The following is a 23607-nucleotide window of genomic DNA, read 5'->3' as shown; positions in this document are numbered from 1 at the left end:
CTCTTACAGAAGCATCTTTTCCCATCTTATAGTCAGCATCCGTACTAGAAGTTAACTCAGCAGTGAAAATTTTGTAGACAGAACTTTGATGGAAAGAGTAGTCAGTGGATGCAGCCTGGGGACAGGGCTGAATGTCACACTTGGGCTCTTGGACGTGAGCGGGGTGAGGTCAGCTGCGCCTGGGGCCTTCAATTATTGGACCACCCAGCTCATCTTCACCCCACTGGGTCACTCATCCAGGATGCAGACCACAAGGACAGGTCCAGAAGAAGCGGGACACAGCCCCCTGTGGGCTCCACGTGCAGCCAGCACTGGGCATGTGGCTTCGGAGGGAAGGAGTTTGCAGAAAACCCATGGGCACTGTTGGATCTTGTGTCTTAGCTATTGTCCCTCTTTCCTGAACATACCTCCACCCCCTGGTTGCCTGTGATATGTGGCTTGGTTTCCTCCTCTCTACTTTGTCTCCTGTTGCTTCCTTTGTGGCTTTAAAGGATGAGTGGCAACGTGGCATAGTGAAAGGAATGTGGTTTGAAAATCAAGAGAGACTTCATTTCCAATCCCAGCTCTGGTATGTGCTAGTTGTAAGATGTTGGGCAAGTTCCTTCATCTTTTGTGCCAATTTCTTTATCTGGAACATGTGAATAATAGTACATACATATGTCATAAGGCTACCGTAAAGCCTAACAAGCTAATGCTCATAAATGCTTAGCCCAGTCTGGCATGCGTGTTTCAACACGCATCAGCTGTTAGGAAGTGAACTGAGGGACGGATTCTCTGCCCACGTTTGCGTACAGATCACACCAAATGGGTGTGATGGGAGTGAAGCTGGCTATAGGTCCAATAGGGTAAACGAAACAGCAGAAGTGGTCTACCTTTCTAACGAGAGGTACAATTAGATGCGTTGCAGAGTGTGTGTGAGAAGAGCCCTCCGTTCGTGGCACCGTGTGTGGTTCAATCCAACTGTCAGCTGTGGTTCTCCTTTGAGATCCGCAAATTGGCTTGAACCGTCCCCCACCTACAGAGGGAGGTCCCAGAAGACAATCCGATAGGACTTGGGGGCAGGGGAAGGCGGATTTCCCTGTTCACCTCTGTGGCTTCGTGGACTCTGGTTTTAAATCATCCTGCTTTACTGTCTGCGAGCTGTTCTCACTAAATCCACAGCAAGCATCCTCCCCTTTCTTCCCTCCCCGAACAACACTGACACAAAGCTGTGTGTGTAGCAGGCTTTTACTGAAGGTTTGGGTTGATAAAGAGGATTTACATTTGACAGCTCCAGCACCCAGAGACCAAGCCTGTGGCTCAATCCCACTTTCTCTTTTTCTGCTGCTCAGCCCATCCTCCAGTGTCAGCTAACTTTCTCGGCAGACGAGGGGAATTGGGGTCTCACTTTCCAAAGAGGTCAGTTACAGTGTCTTTGGAAACACATGTAGTTTTGCCTCTAAGAGAACTCTGATGTTATTAATTTTGTGTATTTCTGTATCTGGCTCCACAGGCCAACTGTGAGCTCCTTCAGGGCAGGACTCACACAGGATCTGTCTCTGGCAGTGGAACAATATGGTGGCCGAGAATCCACTTGCTGGAGCGAAATTGCGTGGGTCCAGATACTGGTTATGCCGCTTCCTAGTCACGTGACCGTGGTAGGGACCAGGTTGCTGGGAGGACTGAAGTAGGAGAGCGGGACTAGTGAGCCTAGAGTTGTGTCTGAGGCATACACTGGGCGCTCAGTGAATGCCTGCATTCCTCACCCCTGGATGGACTCTGCTGTCAGTCTGCAGGACAAGCTGCATGCACGGTGACACTGGTCATTCCAAGCTGGGAAGATGCCTGTGGAGTGACTGAGTAACCCAGGTTCCTGATGTAGAAGGACGAAGTCGGAGTTCTTAGACAAATTTTTCTCCTTGGTAAGATTGTAGTTGAAATATTTGGACACAATAAAGGAAACTTTTACTTAACCAGGCTAAGGGGGAAGAGTGGAAAAGAGTTCTATTGTTTTCATCTAAACAGTAACAGGCCACAAGCCATTTTAGGTTTCCCTTTTCATTACTAATCTCTTCACATTGAAGATTCATTTGGGGTCTTTTTTTCTCTATATATACAGAACAAAATAAGGCAAGCTTAAAAATTCTTTATTTGAATCTTAGACAAAGAACAAGTATTGCATTGTAAAGACTTGCTTAAAACCGTGTCAGTCTGTTGTGGTTTCTTTATGCATTGTAAACCAACGCCATACTGCAGGAGAGACTGGTACCTCATCGCTCCTCATCTTTAACCTGCTCTTAATGTAGCGTGGATACAACCTCAGAAGGAAAACCCTGGTCAAAGGCTTGGTGAACACTCTCTCCTCTGGCTCTGATGGCTCCATGGGTGAAGCACGATGGGTCTTGGCCCAACCACACCTGCCAACAGCATGAGAAACAGGGAATTGGTGTCTTAAGGCCAGCAGTACCTGGTAGTTTTCCTCTAAAGTTCTCTTTCCCCCTCTTAACCGATGACTGACCTGGCAATTAGGGCTGAGTATGAGTTGAATGGTCTGATAGACAATGACTGTGAAAGTCAACCTAGCGGTCTCTCTCTGAGGTTTACCCCCCCTCCGGGGGGGTGCTAGATGAAGCCTCCTGGTTTAACCAGTGGTCACCAATGGTGCTGGGTGGAAGCAGCAAAACTGTGTGCTGTCTGCTGACCTTGGCAAATGATAAACTATGATTTATTTACTTCTCGGTTCCCCAAACTAATATAATTCTCTTAATGTGCTATACCTCTAATGCTTAAGTCAGAAAACCATTATGTCGAGACCAGGGCCACTATTTGGCAGTGGCTAGCCATGACATGATTCATGCACAGGACCAAATTTCCTGATCAAGATGCTTTTGTCATTCTTTTCATAACCTGACAGATAACACAACCATTAGAACAATCTGCTCAAAGCTCTAGACTTATCTAAAATAAACTCTGTTTTAAGCTTAGTCACTAAAAATAACAGGCTACACTCTGATTTCTGTTTTCAGGTAGGAGAAAACGGCTTTTACATGCATAGTTCCATGGGGGGCTCGAGCAACATCTGTTTGGGTAGTCCAGTATTCTGTCTTCCTAGAAAATTAAAAATCGACCACAACCCCTAGGGGTGGGGGACACAGAAGTTGTCCCCTCCCAAATGTGACTAGGGGTGGGAATGAAAACTTCTCACATTTACTTTGTTTAGGCTTTATTCTTGTTTTTAAGGTATGAATATAATTAGTGCTCATATTAGCAGCAAAGATCCTAATTTCTCCAAATTACAATGACTCAGGAGGGACATAAATAACATTCTGGTAAAAATGTGGGGTCCAGAGGTGGTGATAAGCATCTGTCAATTCTAGCATTACACAATCTTGGGAGGTTAATGCACTTGAAACAGCCAATGGGATGAAAGGCTTCATTCAAACTTCAGTTCCTTGGACTCTGCTGCCCATGGGGGTGCAGTGGACCAGGCTTCTCTGGGTGGAAAAGCGTCCATGAGGTCAGGCTGCAGTGGACGTGGGGTCTGACTGGCTCGTCGGTAAAAAGGGGTGACTTCTCCTAGGTAGCTGAGAGTAGAAGTCGCTTGGAAACTTTTCAGTGTTTGAAAGTCAAATATGGGTTTTTCCTTGTGCTATTTTTCTGCCAAGTTTCACAACCCGAGCTGAGTGAGAGGGCAAGAGCCAGAAAGTAGTGCAAATGTTGCAAGGAGCTGGAGAGGGGTACGGTTTCCATCACCCCAAAGGCCGCAGCCACGGCGTCTCATCAGGGTCACTGCTGACGGGGGCTCATGCCCGGGGTCAGAGAGTCAGGCCAGGAAGGTTGGTCGGGACAGTGTCTCTTTAAAAAGGACAGAAACATCAGTTTGAATCCCAAGTTGCTTGTCTGTTTCTAAGTAATGTTTATTCAGAACACTCAAGAATGACTCATAACATTGCTGCTTTCAAATACCTCTGTGTCTACTTCTTGCTCACAAGAAAAGGCAAAGACGTGTCAGCTTGGTGCTGGAGCCTATAGTCCTTTAGGAAAAAGTTCGAAGATGCTCTGAGATTTCATAATTACAGTTTGTTTTTTCACTTGTGAAAAGATAAACCTCACCCAGTAATGTAATGGAAAGCTTCTAAATGACAAGCATGGCAAACTTTTGATTCAAGATGATCCCTTTACAAATCCCAACTTTGGAAAGAGACCGTTTACACTACCAGGCTGATGGAGCTGTGTGTTCTGCTGGGGGGGCTAACCCTGTGCTGGGGGGTCCCGACGCCTGACTCAGTAGTTAATACGAGGAACCATCCGCTGCCATGAAGCCTCCACACGTGGGGCTTGCAAGCAGGTGGGAGAACCGGTCCCAGCCAGGCCCGCCGCCACTTCCTGGGGGAGGAGGGGTGGGGGACAAAGGGAAGAGAGTCCCCTACCCCATGGGTGGACTTGCCTCCTCTAGTTTATCTAATTATCCCACAAACTTGCAAAATCCCACTTAATATAAAGTTAATAAATTTAGATGCATAGCCCCCATCATTCCTGGCTGCAATCCCCAAAAGGCGATTTCAACCTAAAACTAAACCCAAACAGCAGCTTAATTTATTCATCAGGCATAGCCACTTTCTCTTGCCCAACACAGGCAGCACAGAGGTTACGTCAGAACCGCTGTGGGGCCCAGGAATTCGTAAGAGCTTTGACAGTAATTACAAAAGGAGATCACTGCCTCGTGGTTGTCACTCCCTCCCTTCCTGAGACTTCACCCTGAGGAGTGAAACCAGGGGGAGCGTGGGCGTGGCCCCCGGCTGCCGTGGGCGGTCAGGACTCCTTGCTGTTGGCACCTGCATCCCCACCTGCAGGAGAGGCATCCAGGTGGGCTGACGCGACATGACTGCCACGGTTGGTCGGAGCGGTCAGGGAAGCTGGGGTGGAGGGTGAAGGCTGAGCACAGGGCGAGAAGCGGGCGGTTGGCCTGTGGGTGAGGGTCCACGCACGGGAGAGGAAGCACCGTCTGTAAGGCCGTGCCCGCGGCCGCGGTGACAGTGGTGACAGCTCGGGCGGACTAGCAGCTTGGGAACGGCCATGTCCCCTTGCCCCCTGGCCAGGGCCACGGCTACGTGCTTGGCTGGTGTGCAAGATGGGAGGAGACACTCCCGAGAGAAGGCTGTCCTGCCACGTGCAGGTCTTGTCCGCATGGGCCTGGCGCCCGTCAGAGGTGGAGCGGCCCCGGGGAAGGTGGTTCCCATGTGGACGTCGCCCCGGACAGCAGCCGCAGTGGGGGCTGTAGCAGGCTCATGTGGGGGGCAGAGCGAGGCTTGTTAATGCCGCCAAACCCCAGATTCCTGGGGACCCGGGCAGCAGAGCGCCCCGTCGGCCGCACGAAGTTACCTGGATCTCCTCGGAGCACATCCAACGGAGCTTGGGCACAGAGGTGCCACTGTCCAGAGGTGGAAGCCTGAGTGATTGTTCAGAATTATTCAGAAGCCAGGCCGACCCTTGCGGGCAGGAGGGGGCAGGCCGCAGGACACCCCACGGGACTCACACCCACAGTCCTTCCTCCTCCGACTCAGAGCAGTGGGAGGCCGGAGCGGGGACTGGAAGGGAAGAACACCGACCCAGGCAAGTGGATTAGGGGAAGAAGCCGTGTCTGCAGAACGAGTTCTAGCGAGAAAGTGCGAAGTTGCATAGGAGAACAGGAAGACTCACTTTAGAAACCGAAGGCAGAACACCAGAGAGGAGAAAAAGTAGTCAAAGTACAGTAAGATATGAGGGAACACAGTAGGGCTATTTTTTCTTTCTTTCTTTTCTTTTTTTTTTTTTTTTACCACGGGAGGACAAAAAAGTTAATTCCTTCACTGTCTATTCACTGGAGAAACTGAAAATTATTGCTGGATTGTGGAATGCACTCCCTGAACAGGAATCCAAGCTGGCCTGTCTGCAGAGTCTTAAGGAATAAATACCTGCCAATTCTCATGAGAAAAACTCGTTTGCTTAACATCACCCTGCGTGTTCCTTAGCCGAATTCAGTATCGTCATACTAGTAGAAGGTGTGTCGTGGGTGGGGATTCACAGTAAAGCTGAAGGATTTGTCCCAGGGTCCTTGCGGACCTGCACCAGATGAGTACAGAGAACATATAAGCACATATGCTAACACTCAGTGGCCTCAGAATAAAAGGTTGCTGTGGCTTCCATTTTAACTCCAGTCACATCAAAACCTGCAGTGTTTGAAACGTGTGTTAACAGAGCTGGCTCCTCCTCCCTTGGCCCACGTGGACCCTGCTCTTCCCTGACAGTCTCTCCACCCCATTGCCCTGCGCCGGTGTCCCAGACAGTTACGCACACACCGGCTCAGGCGGGAGCCACAATTCCCGGGTGAGGACCAACTTTACCCAGTTGGGATTTCTCCCTTTTACCTAAAGCCCTCAATTGTCTTGACCCTTTTGGGGGACGTTTTTGGCTGTTCTGGTTTTGAAATCTGTTTCCAATAAGCACAATATCCAGAATGGATTTGCATTAAATTAATAAAAACTCTAATTACTGGAAACATCGGTGTGCTGTACAGCTATAAATAAAAATCTCTATCAATAAGTGAAATGGCAGAGAAGGGAAGAAGATCTTATTTTAAAGAGGACTATTTAAACACAAAAGAAATACAGGAGGAAAAGCAATTTAGGAAGGTACATAAAAAATTCGACACCAGGCAGCAAGGAGGATGCAGGCAACATTTGCCGTGGGAGAAAGGCCACTGCCCTTGTGTCTGAGCATCAGTGCTTTCCCAGTAGAAGGGCAGACGGTGAAAAACAACTTCTCTTGCTACCCCTGGAACCCTACTGCGAGGCAGCTCTCGGCCTGCCACCAAGAGAGCGGACAGGAACAGGTCTCTCCCCTGCTCTCCAGCGCGGCGGGGGCAGGGTCCCACCGTGTTTTCTGGCGCAGCCTCAGAGGCTATTGTAATGACTCCGGGATGGTGCGGACAACGTGGGCTGCCTCCGGGGCTGCTGGCGGGGAGCCGAAGAAGGTGTTGCTTTGATTCCTCTGCTGATCTCGGAGATAAGGGGGAACTGACGAGCTCTTGATGTGGAGGATCCGGGTGTCCATCACCTGACAGTCAATCTGCATCATCACTTCATAATCCTGCCCATTGATCACGTTCTCTGTGGGGAGGGAGACACACAAGGAATAAATATTCACCAGCATGTGTGATTCTACCATAAGCTTCAATCCCAGAGAGACCTAAATAAGCTTTATGGGTGTGAACTGCCAACAGGCTTTCTAGGGAACAGAGGGGCTCCATCAGTCACTAAGCGGAGCCACAGCTGGGGTAGGTGCCAGGATGGCCTGTCCTCCTTGATTCCAGCTTCCCAACAACCTTTATCGGCCGGGTAAGGTCTTGGAGCAGTGGCAGAGTTCACCCCAGAGTATCTGTCCACAGATGTCATGTGAAGATTTCCACGGTGGGTAGAGGGGAGAATACTTAAGCGCCTCTCCCCTTCAACAATGGGAAGGAATAATTGTCAGAAGAACCAACCCACGGCGTGCACGGTCCCAGGAGACCCTGGCTGAGACCACTTGCCTCCCATTCATCAGCAGTGTTTCTAATTTCAATAAGAGAGTCCCAGTTACGAATTTAAGGCTTGGCCTTAGCAGCAAAAAGTACAGTGAAGACCGACAACAAGGTGCAGACGTGACAATGATGTTCTTGCCCAGAGGGAAGTGTGGGATTCCAGAGTTTTTGATTCCGGGTATAAGAGACAAGGACGTTTCTAATTTGGGACTAGAGGCAGTGCTACAGGACTTGCAGGTAAACTAGAGGCGAGTTGCAGAGGGAACGGGAAAACCACATAGGGTTGCACTCACTTACATGGTCTGGAGGAACTCATCCCAAGTTTAACACACACATGCTCTTACTTCCTAAGAGGATGAACGTGCTTTATTTTAGGGAGAGGGCAAATTATTTCCTGATTTGTAATTCTGGGTAGTCATTTTCCAACTTGTAGTCAATGAAACTTGGGCATAAGACTAAAGAGAATTGTAGGTAGACAGTCTCTCCAAGCCCAGCCGGCCATTCACAGCAGCGCAGTTAGGAGGTGTATGAACGTGGAATAATGCCGGCATCTCTGTCTGCATGTCCTCTGCGAATGCGGAGTTGGCAGTGGGGACCGGGCGAAGCCCTAGTCTTACTGTCTGTTTATGAAGATGATATACAGCCAACCAGTGACTTTTAAAATTAAACATCTGGCTTCTCTAGGACCAAGAATTGAATTTAAAAGTAGAATTCTATTTTTTTGTTCTTACTTCAACACTGTGCACGCCAAGTATGATACATCTAGAGGAAGAAAATCCAAAGTTTGACATTTGATCTTCAGATTCCATTGTTATGTTTGGGAAAATTAAGCCATGGAGTGTGTCACAGTTTAGGACTTAACGGAAATCCTCTAATCCAGTGGGTCTTAAATCAGAGTCTAATGCACAGACTTCAGGGAGTCTAAGTTCCCTGAAATTGCATGCAAAATTTTATTTGCGTGTTCATTTTTCTGGAGAGGAGCCCCATCGGATTCTCAAAGGTGTCTATGACTTCCCAAAAGCTGAAAACTATTGGATCTAATAAGCTATCAAGTTTAAGTTCCTCGAGCAGATGTTATAGTCTATGTCAAAACCGATGGAAGACATCATTCCTCTACTTCTACTCACTGGCTATCTGCTCTTATTTTTAAAATACTCTTGGTTGATGAGTAATTTCTCATTACAAGTCTTGTAAATCTCTTCTATTACACTTGAAGCTAATTTCCTTCTTTCCCAGACTTACTAGAGAATGAAGAACAGCTGGTTGCCCCTGCGCAGTAACTAACCCTACTATTCTTTAAGACCATTGCTATGGACACTTCAATTTTATAAGTCCTACAGACATGCAATGAAAATTAAGTCATTTGCTTAGCTTTTTAAAAAAACCAAGGTATAACTGATATAAAATATTATTTGTTTCAGGTGTGCACCTTGATGATTCCACATATTTATATACATTGCAAAATGATTACCACAGTAGGTCTAGTTATCATGTCACCATACAAAGTTAATATTATTGACTATATTCCCCATGTTGTACATTAAATCCACACGACTTACTTATAACTACAAGCTTGTACTTCTTGATCTCTTTACCATTTTGCTCCCTACTCCAACCCACTTCCCCCTCTGGCAATGGGCAATCTGTTCTCTATGAGTCTGGGTTTGGTTTGGTTTGATTTTTTAAGAATCCACATATAAGTGGAATCTTGTGGTATATGTCTTTGTATCTGCTTATTTAACTGAGCATAACATCCATTAGGTCCATCCATGTTGTTGCAAAAGGCAAGATTTCTTTTTTATGGCTGAATACTATTCCACTGTATACACACACACGTGCGTGGCCACATCTTTATCCATTCATCCATCAACGGACAAGAAGGTTGTTTCCATATATTGGCTACTGTAAATAATGCTGCAATGCACACAGGGGTGCATATATCTTTTCAAATTAGTGTTTTCAGTTTCTTTAGATAGATAACCAGTAGTGGAATTGCTGGATCATAGGGCACTTCTATTTTTAGTTTTTCGAGGAACTTCTATACCCTGTTCCACAGTGGCTGCACCAATTTACATTCCCATATATGAGGGTTTCTTTTCCTCCACATCCTCACCAACACCTGTTGTTTCTTGTCATTTTGATAACAGCCACTCTGACAGGTGTGAGGTGGTGTCTCATTGTGGTTTTTTCATTTCTCTCATGATCAGTGATGTTGAGTATCTTTTCAAGTGCCTGTTGGCCATCTGAATGTCTTTGGAAAAATGTCTATTTAGATCCTCTACCATTTTTTTTTTTTTACATGACTTGGTTATAATATCTTGAGTCAGATTTTAACATCTGAACTGCAATTTCATTGCTACTAAGATAATGAATAAACGCTCTACTTGATGTTTGTTTTACTGCTCTGCCCATTTTTTAACTGGATTTTTCTGTTATTGAATTTGAGTTCTTTATATATTTTGGATATGAATACAACTGGATATATGATTTGCAAGTATCTTCCTCCATTGGGTGGGTTGCCTTTTCATTCTGTTGATAGTTTACTGTGCAGAGCTTTTTAGTTTGATGTAGTCCAATTTGCTTATTTTTGCTTTTTCCCTGTTGTCTTTGGAGTCAAATGCAAGAAAACATCACTGAGATGGATGTCATGGAGTTTACCACCTATGTTTTCTCCTGGGAGTTTTATGGTTTCAGGTCTTCAAGTCTTTAATGCACTTTGAGTTAATTTTTCTATATGGTATAAAATAATGGTCCAGTTTCATTCTTCTGTGTGTAGCAGATCTAGGTTTCCCAACACCATTTACTGTCTCTTCTCCCTTGAGTATTCTTGCTTCATTTGTCAAAAATTAATGAACCATATTCGTGAAGGTTTATATCTGGGCTCTCGATTCTGTTCCACTGATCTTTGTGTTTTTGTGCTAGTGCAATACTGTTTTGATTACTATAGCTTTGTGTTCTAGTTTAAAATCAGGGAGCATGATACCTCTGGCTTTGGTCTTTCTCAACATTGCTTTGAGTATCCAGGGTCTTCTGTAGTTCCACATAAATTGTAAAATTACTTGTTCTAGTTCTGTGAAAAATGCTATTGGTATTTTGATAGGAATGGTAGTAAATCTGTAGGATGCTTTGGTTAGTACAGCTATTTAACAATATGAATTCTTCCAATCCATGAGATGACATATCTTTCTGCTTATCTACATCTTCTTCAATTTCTTTCATTAATGGATTAGAGTTTTCAGTATACAGGTCTTTCACCTCCTTGGTTAAATTTATTCCAAGGTGTTTTATTCTTATTGATGTAACTAATTGGGATTATTTTCTTGATTTCTCTGACAGTTCATTATTCATGTATAGAAACAACAGATTTTTGAATATTGATCTTGTATCCTACAACTTCACTGAATTCATCAATACTAATTTTTTTTGTGTGGTCTTCAGTGTTTTCTATTTTGTGGTATTATGTCATCTGCAAATAGTGATAGTTCTACTTCTTTCTTTCCAATTTGTATGCCTTTTATTTCTTGCCTAACTGCTGTGGCTAGAACTTTCAATACTATGTTGAATAAAAGTGGTGAGAGTGGGCACCCTTGTCCTGTTCCTTGTCTTAGAGGAAAAGTTTTGGCTCTTTACCATTGAGTATGATGTTAGCTGTGGGTTTGTGATATATGGCCTTTATTATGTGGAGGTGTGCTCTTTTTTTTTTTCCAAAAAATATTTTAGAGAGCTCGTGAGTGCAGGGGGAGGGGTCATGGGAGAGGGAGAGAGAGAGAATCCCAAGCAGACTCCATGCTGAGTGCAGAGCCTGACCAGATGTTCCATCCCACAACCCCGAGATCATGACCCAAGCCAAAATCAAGAGTCAAGACACTCAACTGACTGAGCCACCCAGGCGCCCCTTTCTTTTCAGATTTTTATTTAAATTCTAGTTAGTTGGGCGCCTGGGTGGCTCAGTTGGTTGGGCGACTGCCTTCGGCTCGGGTCATGATCCTGGAGTCCCGGGATCGAGTCCCGCATCGGGCTCCCTGCTCAGCAGGGAGCCTGCTTCTGCCTCTGACCCTCCCCCCTCTCATGTGCTCTCTCTCTCTCATTCTCTCTGTCTCAAATAAATAAATAAAATCTTTAAAAAAAAAAAAAAAATTCTAGTTAGTTAACGTATAGTGTAATACTGGTTTCATGAGAATTTAGTGATTCATCACTTACATGTAACACCCAGTGAGGTATGCTCTTTCTATATCTACTTTGTTTAGAGTTTTTGTAAGTGGATGTTTGATTCTGTCCAAGCTTTTACTGCATCTCTTGAGATGATCATATAATTTTTATCTTTCCTTTTTTAATGTGGTGTATCATGTTGATTAATTTGTGATTGTTGAACCATCCTTGCATCCCTGGAATGAATCCCACTTGATTGTAGTATATGATCATTTTAATGTATTGTTCAATTTGCTAATATTTTGTTGAGGATTTTTACATCTATGGTCATCAGGGATATTGTCTTACAATTTTCTTTTCTTGTGTCTTTGTCTGGTTTGGGTATCTGGGTAATGCTGGCCATGTAAAATGAGTTTGAAAGCATTCCTTCCTCTTCAATTTTTTGGAAGAGTTTGAGAAAGATGGATATTAAATCTTTAAATGTTTGGTAGAATTCACTAGTGAAGCCATCTGGCCCTAGACTTTTGTTTGTTTGGAGGTTTTTGATTACTGATTCAATTTTCATAATTGCTCTACTCAGATTTTCTGTTTCTTTGTAGTTCAGTCTTGGATAATTGTGTTTCTGTATATTTATTCATTTCTTCTAGATTGTCCAATTTGTTTGCATATAATTGTTCATAGTATTTTCTTATGATCCTTTGTAATTTCTGTGTAATCAGTTTAACTTTCATTTCTGAAATTATTTATTTGAGCCCTCTCTTTTCTCGGTAAGTCTAGCTAAAGGTTTGTCTATTTTGTTTATCTTTTCAAAGAACTAGCTCTTAGTTTCACTCATCTTTCCCATTATCTTTTTAGTCTCTATTTATTTCTACTCTGACCTTTCTTTCCTTCTACTAACTCTGTGCTTTGTTCTTTTTCTAGTTTCTTTAGGTATAAATTGTTTGAGATATTTCTTGAAATAAGCCTGTACTGTTATGAACTTCCCTCTTTTGCCCATCTCACAGATTTTACGTTTGTTTTCATTTATTTCTAGGTATTTTTTAATTTCACCTTTGACTTCTTCTATGACCCAATAATGTGTTGTTTAATCTCCACATATTTGTAGTTTTTCTAGTTTTCTTCTTGTAATTGATTTCTAATATCATACTATTGTGGTCAGAAAAGATGCCTGCAAGGATTTCAACCTTCTGAATTTACTGAGACCTGTTTTGTGGCCTAATATGTGATCTACCCTGGAGAAGAATGTTCATTCTGCTGCTTTTGGATGTAATCTTCTGTATACATCTATTAAGTCCATCTGGTCTAGTGTGTCATTTAAGGCTGATGTTTCTTTATTGATTTTCTGTCTCGATGATCTATCCATCAATGTTAAGTATTGCTGTCAATTTCTCTCTTTCAGTTGGTTAACACTTTATATATTTTGGTCCACCTACATTGGGTGCATATATATTTATAAATGTTATATCTCCTTGCTAGATTGACCCCTTTATCATTATGTATTTCCCTTCTTTGCCTTTTACTATTCTTTAGCCACTCTATGTCTTTTGACTGGAGAATTTATAGTCTGTTTACATTTAAAGTGACTATATTGAGAGGAATGTACTTATTGCCATTTTGTCAACAGTTTTCTTTCTTTTTTTAAGATTTTATTTATTTGACAGAGAGAGAGCCACAGCGAAAGAGGGGACACAAGCAGGGGGAGAGGGAGAAGCAGACTTCCCGCGGAGCAGGGAGCCCGATGTGGGGCTCGGTCCCAGGACCCTGGGATCATGACCTGACCCGAAGGCAGACGCTTAACAATTGAGCCACCCAGGCGCCACTGTCAACTGTTTTCTGGCTGTTTTTGTAGTTTCTCTGTTTCTTTTTCTTACTTCCCTGTGGTTTGATGACTTTCTTTAGTATTATATGCTTAGATTCCGTTCTCATTTTCTTTTGTGTATTTACTGTAAGTTTTTGTTTTGTGGTTACCATGAGGCTCACATACATTATCCTATGTATGTAACAGTCTACTTTAAGTTGATGGCAACTTAAATTTGAACACTTGCCAAAATTCTACATTTTTAACCCCTCCTCCCCACATTCTGTCTCAGATGTCACATTTTACATCTTTTTACGTATTCCTTAACTATTGTAATTTTAGTTGATTTTATTACTTTTGTGTTTTAGCTTCATCCTAGCTTTGTAAGTGAATGAATCCACTATTTTTACTATAGATTTAGCTTTTCTGGTGAGATTTTTACTTTCATAGGTTTTCTTATTAATTACTGCCATTTCTTTTCAGTGTAAAGAAGTCCCTTTAACATTTCTTGAAAGGCTGGTGTAGTAGAGATGAGCTGCTTTAGCTCTTTAAGCTCTCCTTCAATTCTGAACAATAACCTTGCTGGGTAGAGTATTCTTGGTTGGAAGTTCTTTCCTTTCAGCACTTTGAATGTCATGCCACTCACTTCTGGTCTGCAAAGTTCCCACTGAAAAATCTGATAGCCTTATGGGGTTCCCCTTGTACATGACAATTTATTTTTCCCTTGCTGCTTTTAAGGGTCCATCTTTAACTTTTGACATTTTAATTTATAATGTGTCTTAGTGTGGATCTCTTTGGGTTCATCTTTTTTGGAATTCTCTGGGATTCCTGGATCTGGATGGCTGTTTCCCTCCACAGAGTTTTCTGCCCCTCTCTTTCTTCTTCTGGGAACCCTATAAAGTGAATGTAATTCTACTTGATGTCCTTTTGGTCTCTTAAAGTTACTTTCATTTTCAGAAATTCTTTTTTCTTTTGGCTGCTCTGTCTGGGTGAGTTCCCTTGTTTTGTCTTCCAGTTCATTGATCCTTTTAATGTTTTGCCCAGCCTGCTGTTGAACCCCTGTAGTGTATTTTTTAGTTATTTTGTTCTTCAGGTCTGTGGATTTCTGTTTGGTACTTTCTTATATTTTCTTTCTCTTTGTTGAAGTTCTGTGTTCATCCATTCTTCCTCTGAGTTTGGTAATCATCTTCATTGACCATTATTTTAAATTCTTTATCAATAGATTACTTATCTCTGAATCATTAAAGTCTTTTTTTCTGAGGTTTTGTCTTTTTCTTTCATCTGGAACATATTTCTTTGTTCCCTCATTTTACTTGATGCTCTGTGTTTCTATGTATTAGGCGAAGTAGCTACCTCTCTCAGTCTTGAAGGAGTGACCTGTGTACGTGATAAACCGTCTCATTTAACCTTGCCCTAGCTCTTGATTTTCTCTTGAACCTTTGTGAAGGTCTAAACCACCTGATTAATTCTTGAGATGTACCTGTTGTTGGGAGTGTGCCAAGACCTGTCAGTGTTCTAGGGGGAGGAATCTCATTTAGCACCTGGTTTCAGGCAATTGGAAGCAAAATCCCTCAGGCCAACAGCTTTTAAAATATTCAAGTAGATACAGTCCTGTGGGGTTACAACTGTAATCCCTGATGGCCTCCAGACCAGGAGTCTAGAAGTATTGCTGGGGCAACAGCTGTAATAACTGGGGTCCAGATAAATGTATAAGCTCCTTTCTGGGAGGTCTTACAGAGCTGTAGTGAGGCCAAGGGGATGTACAAGGTGGTATCTCCCTGGCTTACATTCCCTAGGAGCACCTCATTAGCCTCGAGATGTGTGGGAAACCTGAAGCCTGTCCCTCAGGCTGAAGCTCCAGGATAGCAGGTCTTTTCCCCAGGAAGACTGAGGTTGTGTGTTTCAGTCTGCTGTCTGTGCAGTGCTCTAGGGGTGGGGGCCTGCCAAGAACTGTATTCCCAACTGTCACTTCCCATGGAGCTCAGGAACACCAGCCCCCTTGGCCACTAGGGCCAGGCGATCAAGGGGGCATCCCCTGTGTAGACTGTGTGTACCTGCTGGCTTGAACTAGGCAGGGGGAGAGTGTAGGGGGCAGGGCATACTCGCCGGCTTCAGAAAGGCGGCAGGAAAGTGAGCATGCCTGTGGACTTAGGACTGTAGCAGGAGAGGGCCTTGCCTGTGGGAGCGCACCAGCTTGAGGCCGGGAGGGGGAGAATGCTGCGACCAGGCTGGCTTGGCGCTCTCCTGCCCTGGCCAGGGAGAGGGGGAGTGCTGCAGCTGCCCGCACTCTCTGGCTTCAGCAAGGCAGGGGGACGGTGCTGAGTCCAAGCTCCCTCCCCTGGGTACGGGGGGGGGGGGTGCAAAACTGGTATCACCAGTGCCTCTCCTCCAAGGACAGTTTCAGCTGTCCCCTGCCCCTCCAGCTTTTTTTTTTTTTAAGATTTTATTTATTTATTTGACAGAGACAGCAAGAGAGGGAACACAAACAAGCAGGGAGAGTGGGAGAGGGAGAAGCAGGCTCCCAGGGAGCCGTGTCCCAAAACCCTGGGATCATGATCTGAGCCAAAGGCAGACGCTTAACGACTGAGCCACCCATGAATTTCCTCCTCAGCTAGTCTAAGCAGTTTTCAAATGGCTGTTTTTCCCCTGGGCCTTGGGGTGAGTGAGACTGTGAGTGAGTACTTTAAAAGGGGCATCTCCGTTTCTGCAGCACTTTGGGTCTCCTGGACATCAGCCCCGCTCATTTTTTAAGCCAGATGTTCTGGGGGCTTTTTCTTCAGTGCAGATCCCAGGGGTTGGGGTGCCTGATGTGGGGCACCAACCTCTTGGTCCTCTGGGAGAAGCACCAGGCTGGTGAGATCCTTCCCTACTGTCTGTCACTGTGCTGGGGATGGGGTTTTGGTAAGACTGTGTGTCTACCTCTCTCACCCATCTGGATGTGGTCTTTCTACCTTTGTTGTGGAAAAGCAGTTCATCTAGTTTTCAGAGGGAAATGCTCCTTATGCAGCTGTAGGCTTGGTGGGGCAGGGGAGTGGGGGGCGGGCAGTGTCAGGTAGTGTCAGGATCTTCCTACATTACCACCTTGTGGAAGTCATTTGCTTATCTTTAGAGAATTACATCTGAATGCCTGTAAGTTAGCCAACGTTTCCTATCAAAGTGTTTTCCAAGTACACAGGCGGCTGCAGCCCTCTGGAAGAGACAACCTAATGGATTTGGAGCCATTTCACTTAGAACATGTGCCGGGCTCAGCTTTCTAGGTGTCACACCAATCATTTGCTTTTGGAACCAGAGTCACTCCCTGTTTCAGAAAAACGAAAAGGGGGAGCAAGATGGCGGAGGAGTAGGAGACCTGGATTTCGTCTGGTCTCAGGAATTCAGCTGGACAGGGATCAAACCATTCTGAACACCTACAAACTCAACAGGAGATCGAAGAAAAGAAGAGCAACAACTCTCTCATCAGAAAAGCGACCACTTTCTGGAAGGTAGGACGTGCGGAGAAGTGAATCCGAGGCGATATTCGGGAGGATAGACGGCGGGGGAGGGGCCTCCGGCGGCCGCTTCTGGCAAGTGATAGAGCCGCGGAGCACAAAATCGGAACTTTTAAAAGTCTGCTCCACTGAGGGACGTCACTCTGGTGGCTAAGAGGGGGGTGGAACCCTCCGGGACAGTGTGGTCTCAGGACCCACGGGTCACAGAAAGACTGGGGGTGCCTGAGTGTGGCAGAGCTCCCAGGTATTGGAGCAGGGAAGCCGGCTGCAGAGACGGAGCCGAGGCGCGGGCTCTCAGCTCGGGGTTGCCATAAACCGTGATCCGCGGCACAGTCGGGCCACTGCTCCTCCAGCAGGGACCCAACAAGCGGCAGATCCGGGGAGACTCACCTTCCTCCCCTGGGAGGAGCCGTGCAGGAGTGCGCCGCAGGGATCTGCTGGGTTTGGAGACGCCACCCGGGCTCGGGTGCCAGAGATAGAAACGCGCGGTCACAGGCCGGGTGAGCACGGAGTGCGGCTGGAGACCGGGGAGACGGGAGTGACTGACGGCTTTTCTCTGGGGGCTCACTGAGAAGCGGGACCCCGAGTTCTCGGCTCCTCCGGGGCGGAGATTGGGAGGCCGCCATTTTCACTCTCCGCCTCCAGAGCTGTACGGAAAGCTCGAAGGGAACAAAAGCCCCGGAGAGCAAACCCCAGCAGATTACTTAGCTGGGAGGGGGCAAGGGCGGGGCAATTCTGCCTCCGGCAAAGACATTTGGAAACCACGGCAACAGGCCCCTCCCCAGAAGATCAGCGAGAACAGCCAGCCAAGACCAAGTTTACCGATCAATGAGAACAGCAGAACTCCAGCTCTAGGGGACTACTGCACATAGAATTCATGGCTTTTTTACCATGATTCTGTAGTCTTTCAAAGTTAATTTTTTTTAACTGTCTTTTTTTCTTTTTTTATTCTTTTTGAATTTTTCTTTTTCCCTTTTTCAACCAACATCTTATCAATCCCTTTTTTTTTTTAAAAAAAAAAACATTTTTATTTTTCATTTTTAGAGTCATATTCTATCCCTTCATAGTAGTTACCCATATTTTTGGCTTATATATATAAGTTGTTCTCTCTTTAAAATTTTGAGATAGTTTCTTCTAACAGATCAAAATATACCCTAAATCTCTAGTATATGGTGTTTTCTGTTCCCCTGCCTGATCACATCCTCTCCCTTTTTTTTTTCTTTTTTTAAATCCTCTTCTTTCTTTTTTTCAAACAACTTCTTATCAATTCCTTTTATAAAATTTTTTATAATTTCCATCTTTACAGTCATATTCCATCCCTTCATCATATCAACCCTTATTTTTGTACATATATAAGTTTTTCTTTCTTTAAAATTTTGGTAGGGACTTTCTTCTAAAAGACCAAAATACACCCCAAATCTAGTGTGTGGCACTGATCATATTTGATCACATTCTGGTTTTTTTGTTGCTGTTTTGTTTTGTTTGTTTCTGTTTTTATCTTTATCTTTTTCTTTTTTTTCTTTTTCTTTTTTCTCTCTTTCCCTTTCTTTTCCCACTGCTTCAGGTTTTTTCTGATTTGTTTAGAGTATATTTTCTGGGGACGTTGTTACTCTGCTAGCATTTTGTTCTCTCATTAATCTATTCTCCTCTGCACAAAATGACAAGACGGAAAAAATCACCTCAACAAAAAGAACAAGAGGTAGTACCGACTGCCAGGGACCTACTCAATACGGACATTAGTACAATGTCAGATCTAGAGTTCAGAATCATCACTTTAAAGATACTAGCTGGGCTTGAAAAAAATATGGAAGTTATTAGAGAAACCCTTTCTGGAGAAGTAAAAGAACTAAAATCCAACCAAGTAGAAATCAAAAAGGCTATTAATGAGGTGCAATCAAAAATGGGGGCGCTAACTGCTAGAATAAATGAGGCAGAAGAGAGAATCAGTAATATAGAAGATGAAATGATGGAAAATAAAGAAGCTGAGAAAAAGAGAGAGAAACAACTACTGGATCACGAGGGCAGAATTCGAGAGATAAGCGATACCATAAGACGAAACAACATTAGAATAATTGGGATCCCAGAAGAAGAAGAAAGAGAGAGAGGGGCAGAAGGTATAATGGAGCAAATTATAGCAGAGAACTTCCCTAATTTGGGGAAGGAAACAGGCATGAAAATCCAGGAAGCACAGAGAACCCCTCTCAAAATCAATAAAAATAGGTCAACACCCCGACATCTAATAGTAAAACTTACGAGTCTCATAGACAAAGAGAAAATCCTGAAAGCAGCTCGGGAGAAGAGATATGTAACCTACAAGGGTAGAAACATTAGATTGGCAACAGACCTATCCACAGAGACCTGGCAGGCCAGAAAGGACTGGCAGGATATATTCAGAGCACTAAACGAGAAAAATATGCAGCCAAGAATACTATATCCAGCTAGGCTGTCATTGAAAATTGAAGGAGAGATAAAAAGCTTCCAGGACAAACAAAAACTAAAGGAATTTGCAAACACAAAACCAGCCCTACAGGAAATCTTGAAAGGAGTCCTCTAAGCAAAGAGAGACCCCAAAAGCAACATAGACCAGAAAGGAACACAGACAATATACGGTAACAGTCACCTTACAGGCAATACAATGGCACTAAATTCCTATCTTTCAATAGTTACCCTGAATGTAAATGGGCTCAATGCCCCAATCAAAAGACACAGGCTATCAGACTGGATTAAAAAACAAGACCCATCGATATGCTGTCTGCAAGAGACTCATTTTCGACCCAAAGACAGCCCCAGATTGAAAGTGAGGGGGTGGAAAACCATTTACCATGCTAATGGACACCAAAAGAAAGCTGGGGTGGCAATCCTTATATCAGACAAATTAGATTTTAAACCAAAGACTGTAATAAGAGATGAGAAAGGACACTATATCATACTTAAAGGATCTATCCAACAAGAAGATCTAACAATTGTAAATATCTATGCCCCTAACATGGGAGCAGCCAATTATATAAGCCAATTAATAACAAAAGCAAAGAAACACATCGACAACAATACAATAATAGTGGGGGACTTTAACACCCCCCTCACTGAAATGGACAGATCATCTAAGCAAAAGATCAACAAGGAAATAAAGACTTTAAATGACACACTGGACCAAATGGACTTTACAGACATATTCAGAACATTCCACCCCAAAGCAACGGAATACACATTCTTCTCTAGTGCCCATGGAACATTCTCCAGAATAGATCACATCCTAGGTCATAAATCAGGTCTCAACCGGTACCAAAAGATTGGAATCATTCCCTGCATATTTTCAGACCACAATGCTTTGAAACTAGAGCTCAATCACAAGACAAAAGTCAGAAAGAACTCAAATACATGGAGGCTAAAGAGCATCCTACTAAAGAACGAATGGGTCAACCAGGAAATTAAAGAAGAATTAAAAAAATACATGGAAACCAATGAAAATGAAAACACAACTATTCAAAATCTTTGGGATGCAGCAAAGGCAGTCCTAAGAGGAAAGTATATAGCAATACAAGCCTTTCTCAAGAAGCAAGAAAGGTCTCAAGTACACAACCTAACCCTACACCTAAAGGAGCTGGAGAAAGAACAGCAAATAAAGCCTAAACCCAGCAGGAGAAGAGAAATAATCAAGATCAGAGCAGAAATCAATGAAATAGAAACTAAAAGAACAGTAGAACAGATCAATGAAACTAGGAGCTGGTTCTTTGAAAGAATTAACAAGATTGATAAACCCCTGGCCAGACTTATCAAAAAGAGAAGAGAAATGACCCACATCAACAAAATCATGAATGAAAGAGGAGAGATCACAACCAACACCAAAGAAATACAAACAATTATAAGAACATATTATGAGCAACTCTATGCCAGCAAATTAAATAACCTGGAAGAAATGGATGCATTTCTAGAGATGTACCAACTACCAAAACTGAACCAGGATGAAATAGAAAACCTGAACAGACCTATAACCACTAAGGAAATTGAAGCAGTCATCAAAAATCTCCCAAAAAACAAAAGCCCAGGGCCAGATGGCTTCCCAGGGGAATTCTACCAAACATTTCAAGAAGAATTAATACCTATTCTTCTGAAACTGTTCCAAAAAATAGAAATGGAAGGAAAACTTCCCAACTCATTTTATGAGGCCAGCATTACCTTGATCCCAAAACCAGACAAAGACCCCATCAAAAAGGAGAATTACAGACCAATATCCCTGATGAACATGGATGCAAAAATTCTCACCAAAATACTAGCCAATAGGATCCAACAGTACATTAAAAGGATTATTCACCATGACCAAGTGGGATTTATCCCTGGGCTGCAAGGTTGGTTCAACATCCGCAAATCAATCAATGTGATACAATACATTAACAAAAGAAAGAACAAGAATCATATGATCCTCTCAATAGATGCAGAAAAAGCATTTGACAAAGTACAGCATCCTTTCTTGATCAAAACTCTTCAGAGTATAGGCATAGAGGGTACATACCTCAATATCATAAAAGCCATCTATGAAAAACCTACAGCGAATATCATTCTCAATGGGGAAAAACTGAGAGCTTTCCCCCTAAGGTCAGGAACGCGGCAGGGATGTCCACTATCACCACTGCTATTCAACATAGTATTGGAAGTCCTAGCCACAGCAATCAGACAACAAAACGAAATCAAAGGCATCCAAATTGGCAAGGAAGAAGTCAAACTCTCACTCTTTGCAGATGATATGATACTTTATGTGGAAAACCCAAAAGACTCCACCCCAAAACTGCTAGAACTCATACAGGAATTCAGTCAAGTGGCAGGATATAAAATCAATGCACAGAAGTCAGTGGCATTCCTATACACCAACAACAAGACAGAAGAAAGAGAAATTAAGGAGTCGATCCCATTTACAATTGCACCCAAAACCATAAGATACCTAGGAATAAATCTAACCAAAGAGACAAAGGATCTGTACTCAGAAAACTATAAAATACTCATGAAAGAAATTGAGGAAGACACAAAGAAATGGAAAAACATTCCATGCTCATGGATTGGAAGAACAAATATTGTGAAGATGTCAATGCTACCTAGAGCAATCTACACATTCAATGCAATCCCCATCAAAATACCATCCACTTTTTTCAAAGAAATGGAACAAATAATCCTAAAATTTGTATGGAACCAGAAAAGACCCCGCATAGCCAGAGGAATGTTGAAAAAGAAAAGCAAAGCCGGCGGCATCACAATTCCGGACTTCCAGCTCTATTACAAAGCTGTCATCATCAAGACAGCATGGTACTGGCACAAAAACAGACACATAGATCAATGGAACAGAATAGAGAGCCCAGAAATGGACCCTCAACTCTATGGTCAACTCATCTTTGACAAAGCAGGAAAGAATGTCCAATGGAAAAAAGACAGTCTCTTCAACAAATGGTGTTGGGAAAATTGGATAGCCACATGCAGAAGAATGAAACTGGACCATTTCCTTACACCACACACAAAAATAGACTCCAAATGGTTGAAAGACCTCAATGTGAGACAGGAGTCCATCAAAATCCTAAAGGAGAACACAGGCAGCAACCTCTTTGACCTCAACCGAAGCAACTTCTTCCTAGAAACATCGCCAAAGGCAAGGGAGGCAAGGGCAAAAATGAACTATTGGGACTTCATCAAGATAAAAAGCTTTTGCACAGCAAAAGAAACAGTCAACAAAACCAAAAGACAACCAACAGAATGGGAGAAGATATTTGCAAATGACATATCAGATAAAGGGCTAGTATCCAAAATCTATAAAGAACTCATCAAACTCAACACCCAAAGAACAAAGAATCCAATCAAGAAATGGGCAGAAGACATGAAAAGACATTTTTCCAAAGAAGACATCCAAATGGCCAACAGACACATGAAAAAGTGCTCAGTATCGCTCGGCATCAGGGAAATCCAAATCAAAACCTCAATGAGATACCACCTCACACCTGTCAGAATGGCTAAAATTAACAAGTCAGGAAATGACAGATGTTGGCGGGGATGCGGAGAAAGGGGAACCCTCCTACACTGTTGGTGGGAATGCAAGCTGGTGCAGCCACTCTGGAAAACTGTATGGAGGTTCCTCAAAAAGTTGAAAATAGAGCTACCATATGATCCAGCAATTGCACTACTGGGTATTTACCCCAAAGATACAAAAGTAGGGATCCGAAGGGGTACGTGCACCCCGATGTTTATAGCAGCAATGTCCACAATAGCCAAACTGTGGAAAGAGCCAAGATGTCCATCAACAGATGAATGGATAAAGAAGATCTGGTATATATATACAATGGAATATTATGCAGCCATCAAAAGGAACGAGATCTTGCCATTTGCAACGACGTGGATGGAACTGGAGGGTATTATGTTGAGTGAAATAAGTCAATCAGAGAAAGACAAGTATCATATGATCTCACTGATATGAGGAATTCTTAATCTCAGGAAACAAACTGAGGGTTGCTGGAGTGGGGGGTGGGGTGGGAAGGATGGGGTGACTGGGTGATAGACACTGGGGAGGGTATGTGCTCTGGTAAGCGCTGTGAATTTTGCAAGACTGTTGAATCTCAGATCTGTACCTCTGAAACAAATAACGCAATATATGTTAAGAA

General features: G+C 43.5%; 1 protein-coding gene across 1 annotated transcript in view; it reads right to left on the bottom strand.

Annotated features, from left to right (window-relative positions):
- Nucleotides 1-2674: 2674 nt before the first annotated feature.
- ATF6 (activating transcription factor 6) overlaps nt 2675-23607 on the bottom strand; it is a 231444-nt gene continuing 210511 nt past the window's right edge. The window contains exon 17 of the mRNA XM_044916028.1: nt 2675-7127. Within this exon, the coding sequence (XP_044771963.1) occupies nt 6919-7127 (209 nt within the window). The 3' untranslated portion in view covers nt 2675-6918. The remainder of the gene's footprint in view (nt 7128-23607) is intronic.

The sequence above is a fragment of the Neomonachus schauinslandi genome, chromosome 6, assembly GCF_002201575.2.
Source record: "Neomonachus schauinslandi chromosome 6, ASM220157v2, whole genome shotgun sequence".
Classification (NCBI taxonomy): domain Eukaryota; kingdom Metazoa; phylum Chordata; class Mammalia; order Carnivora; family Phocidae; genus Neomonachus; species Neomonachus schauinslandi.
The sequence above is the reverse complement of the archived record's forward strand: the minus strand, read 5'-3'. Positions and strand labels throughout refer to the sequence as shown.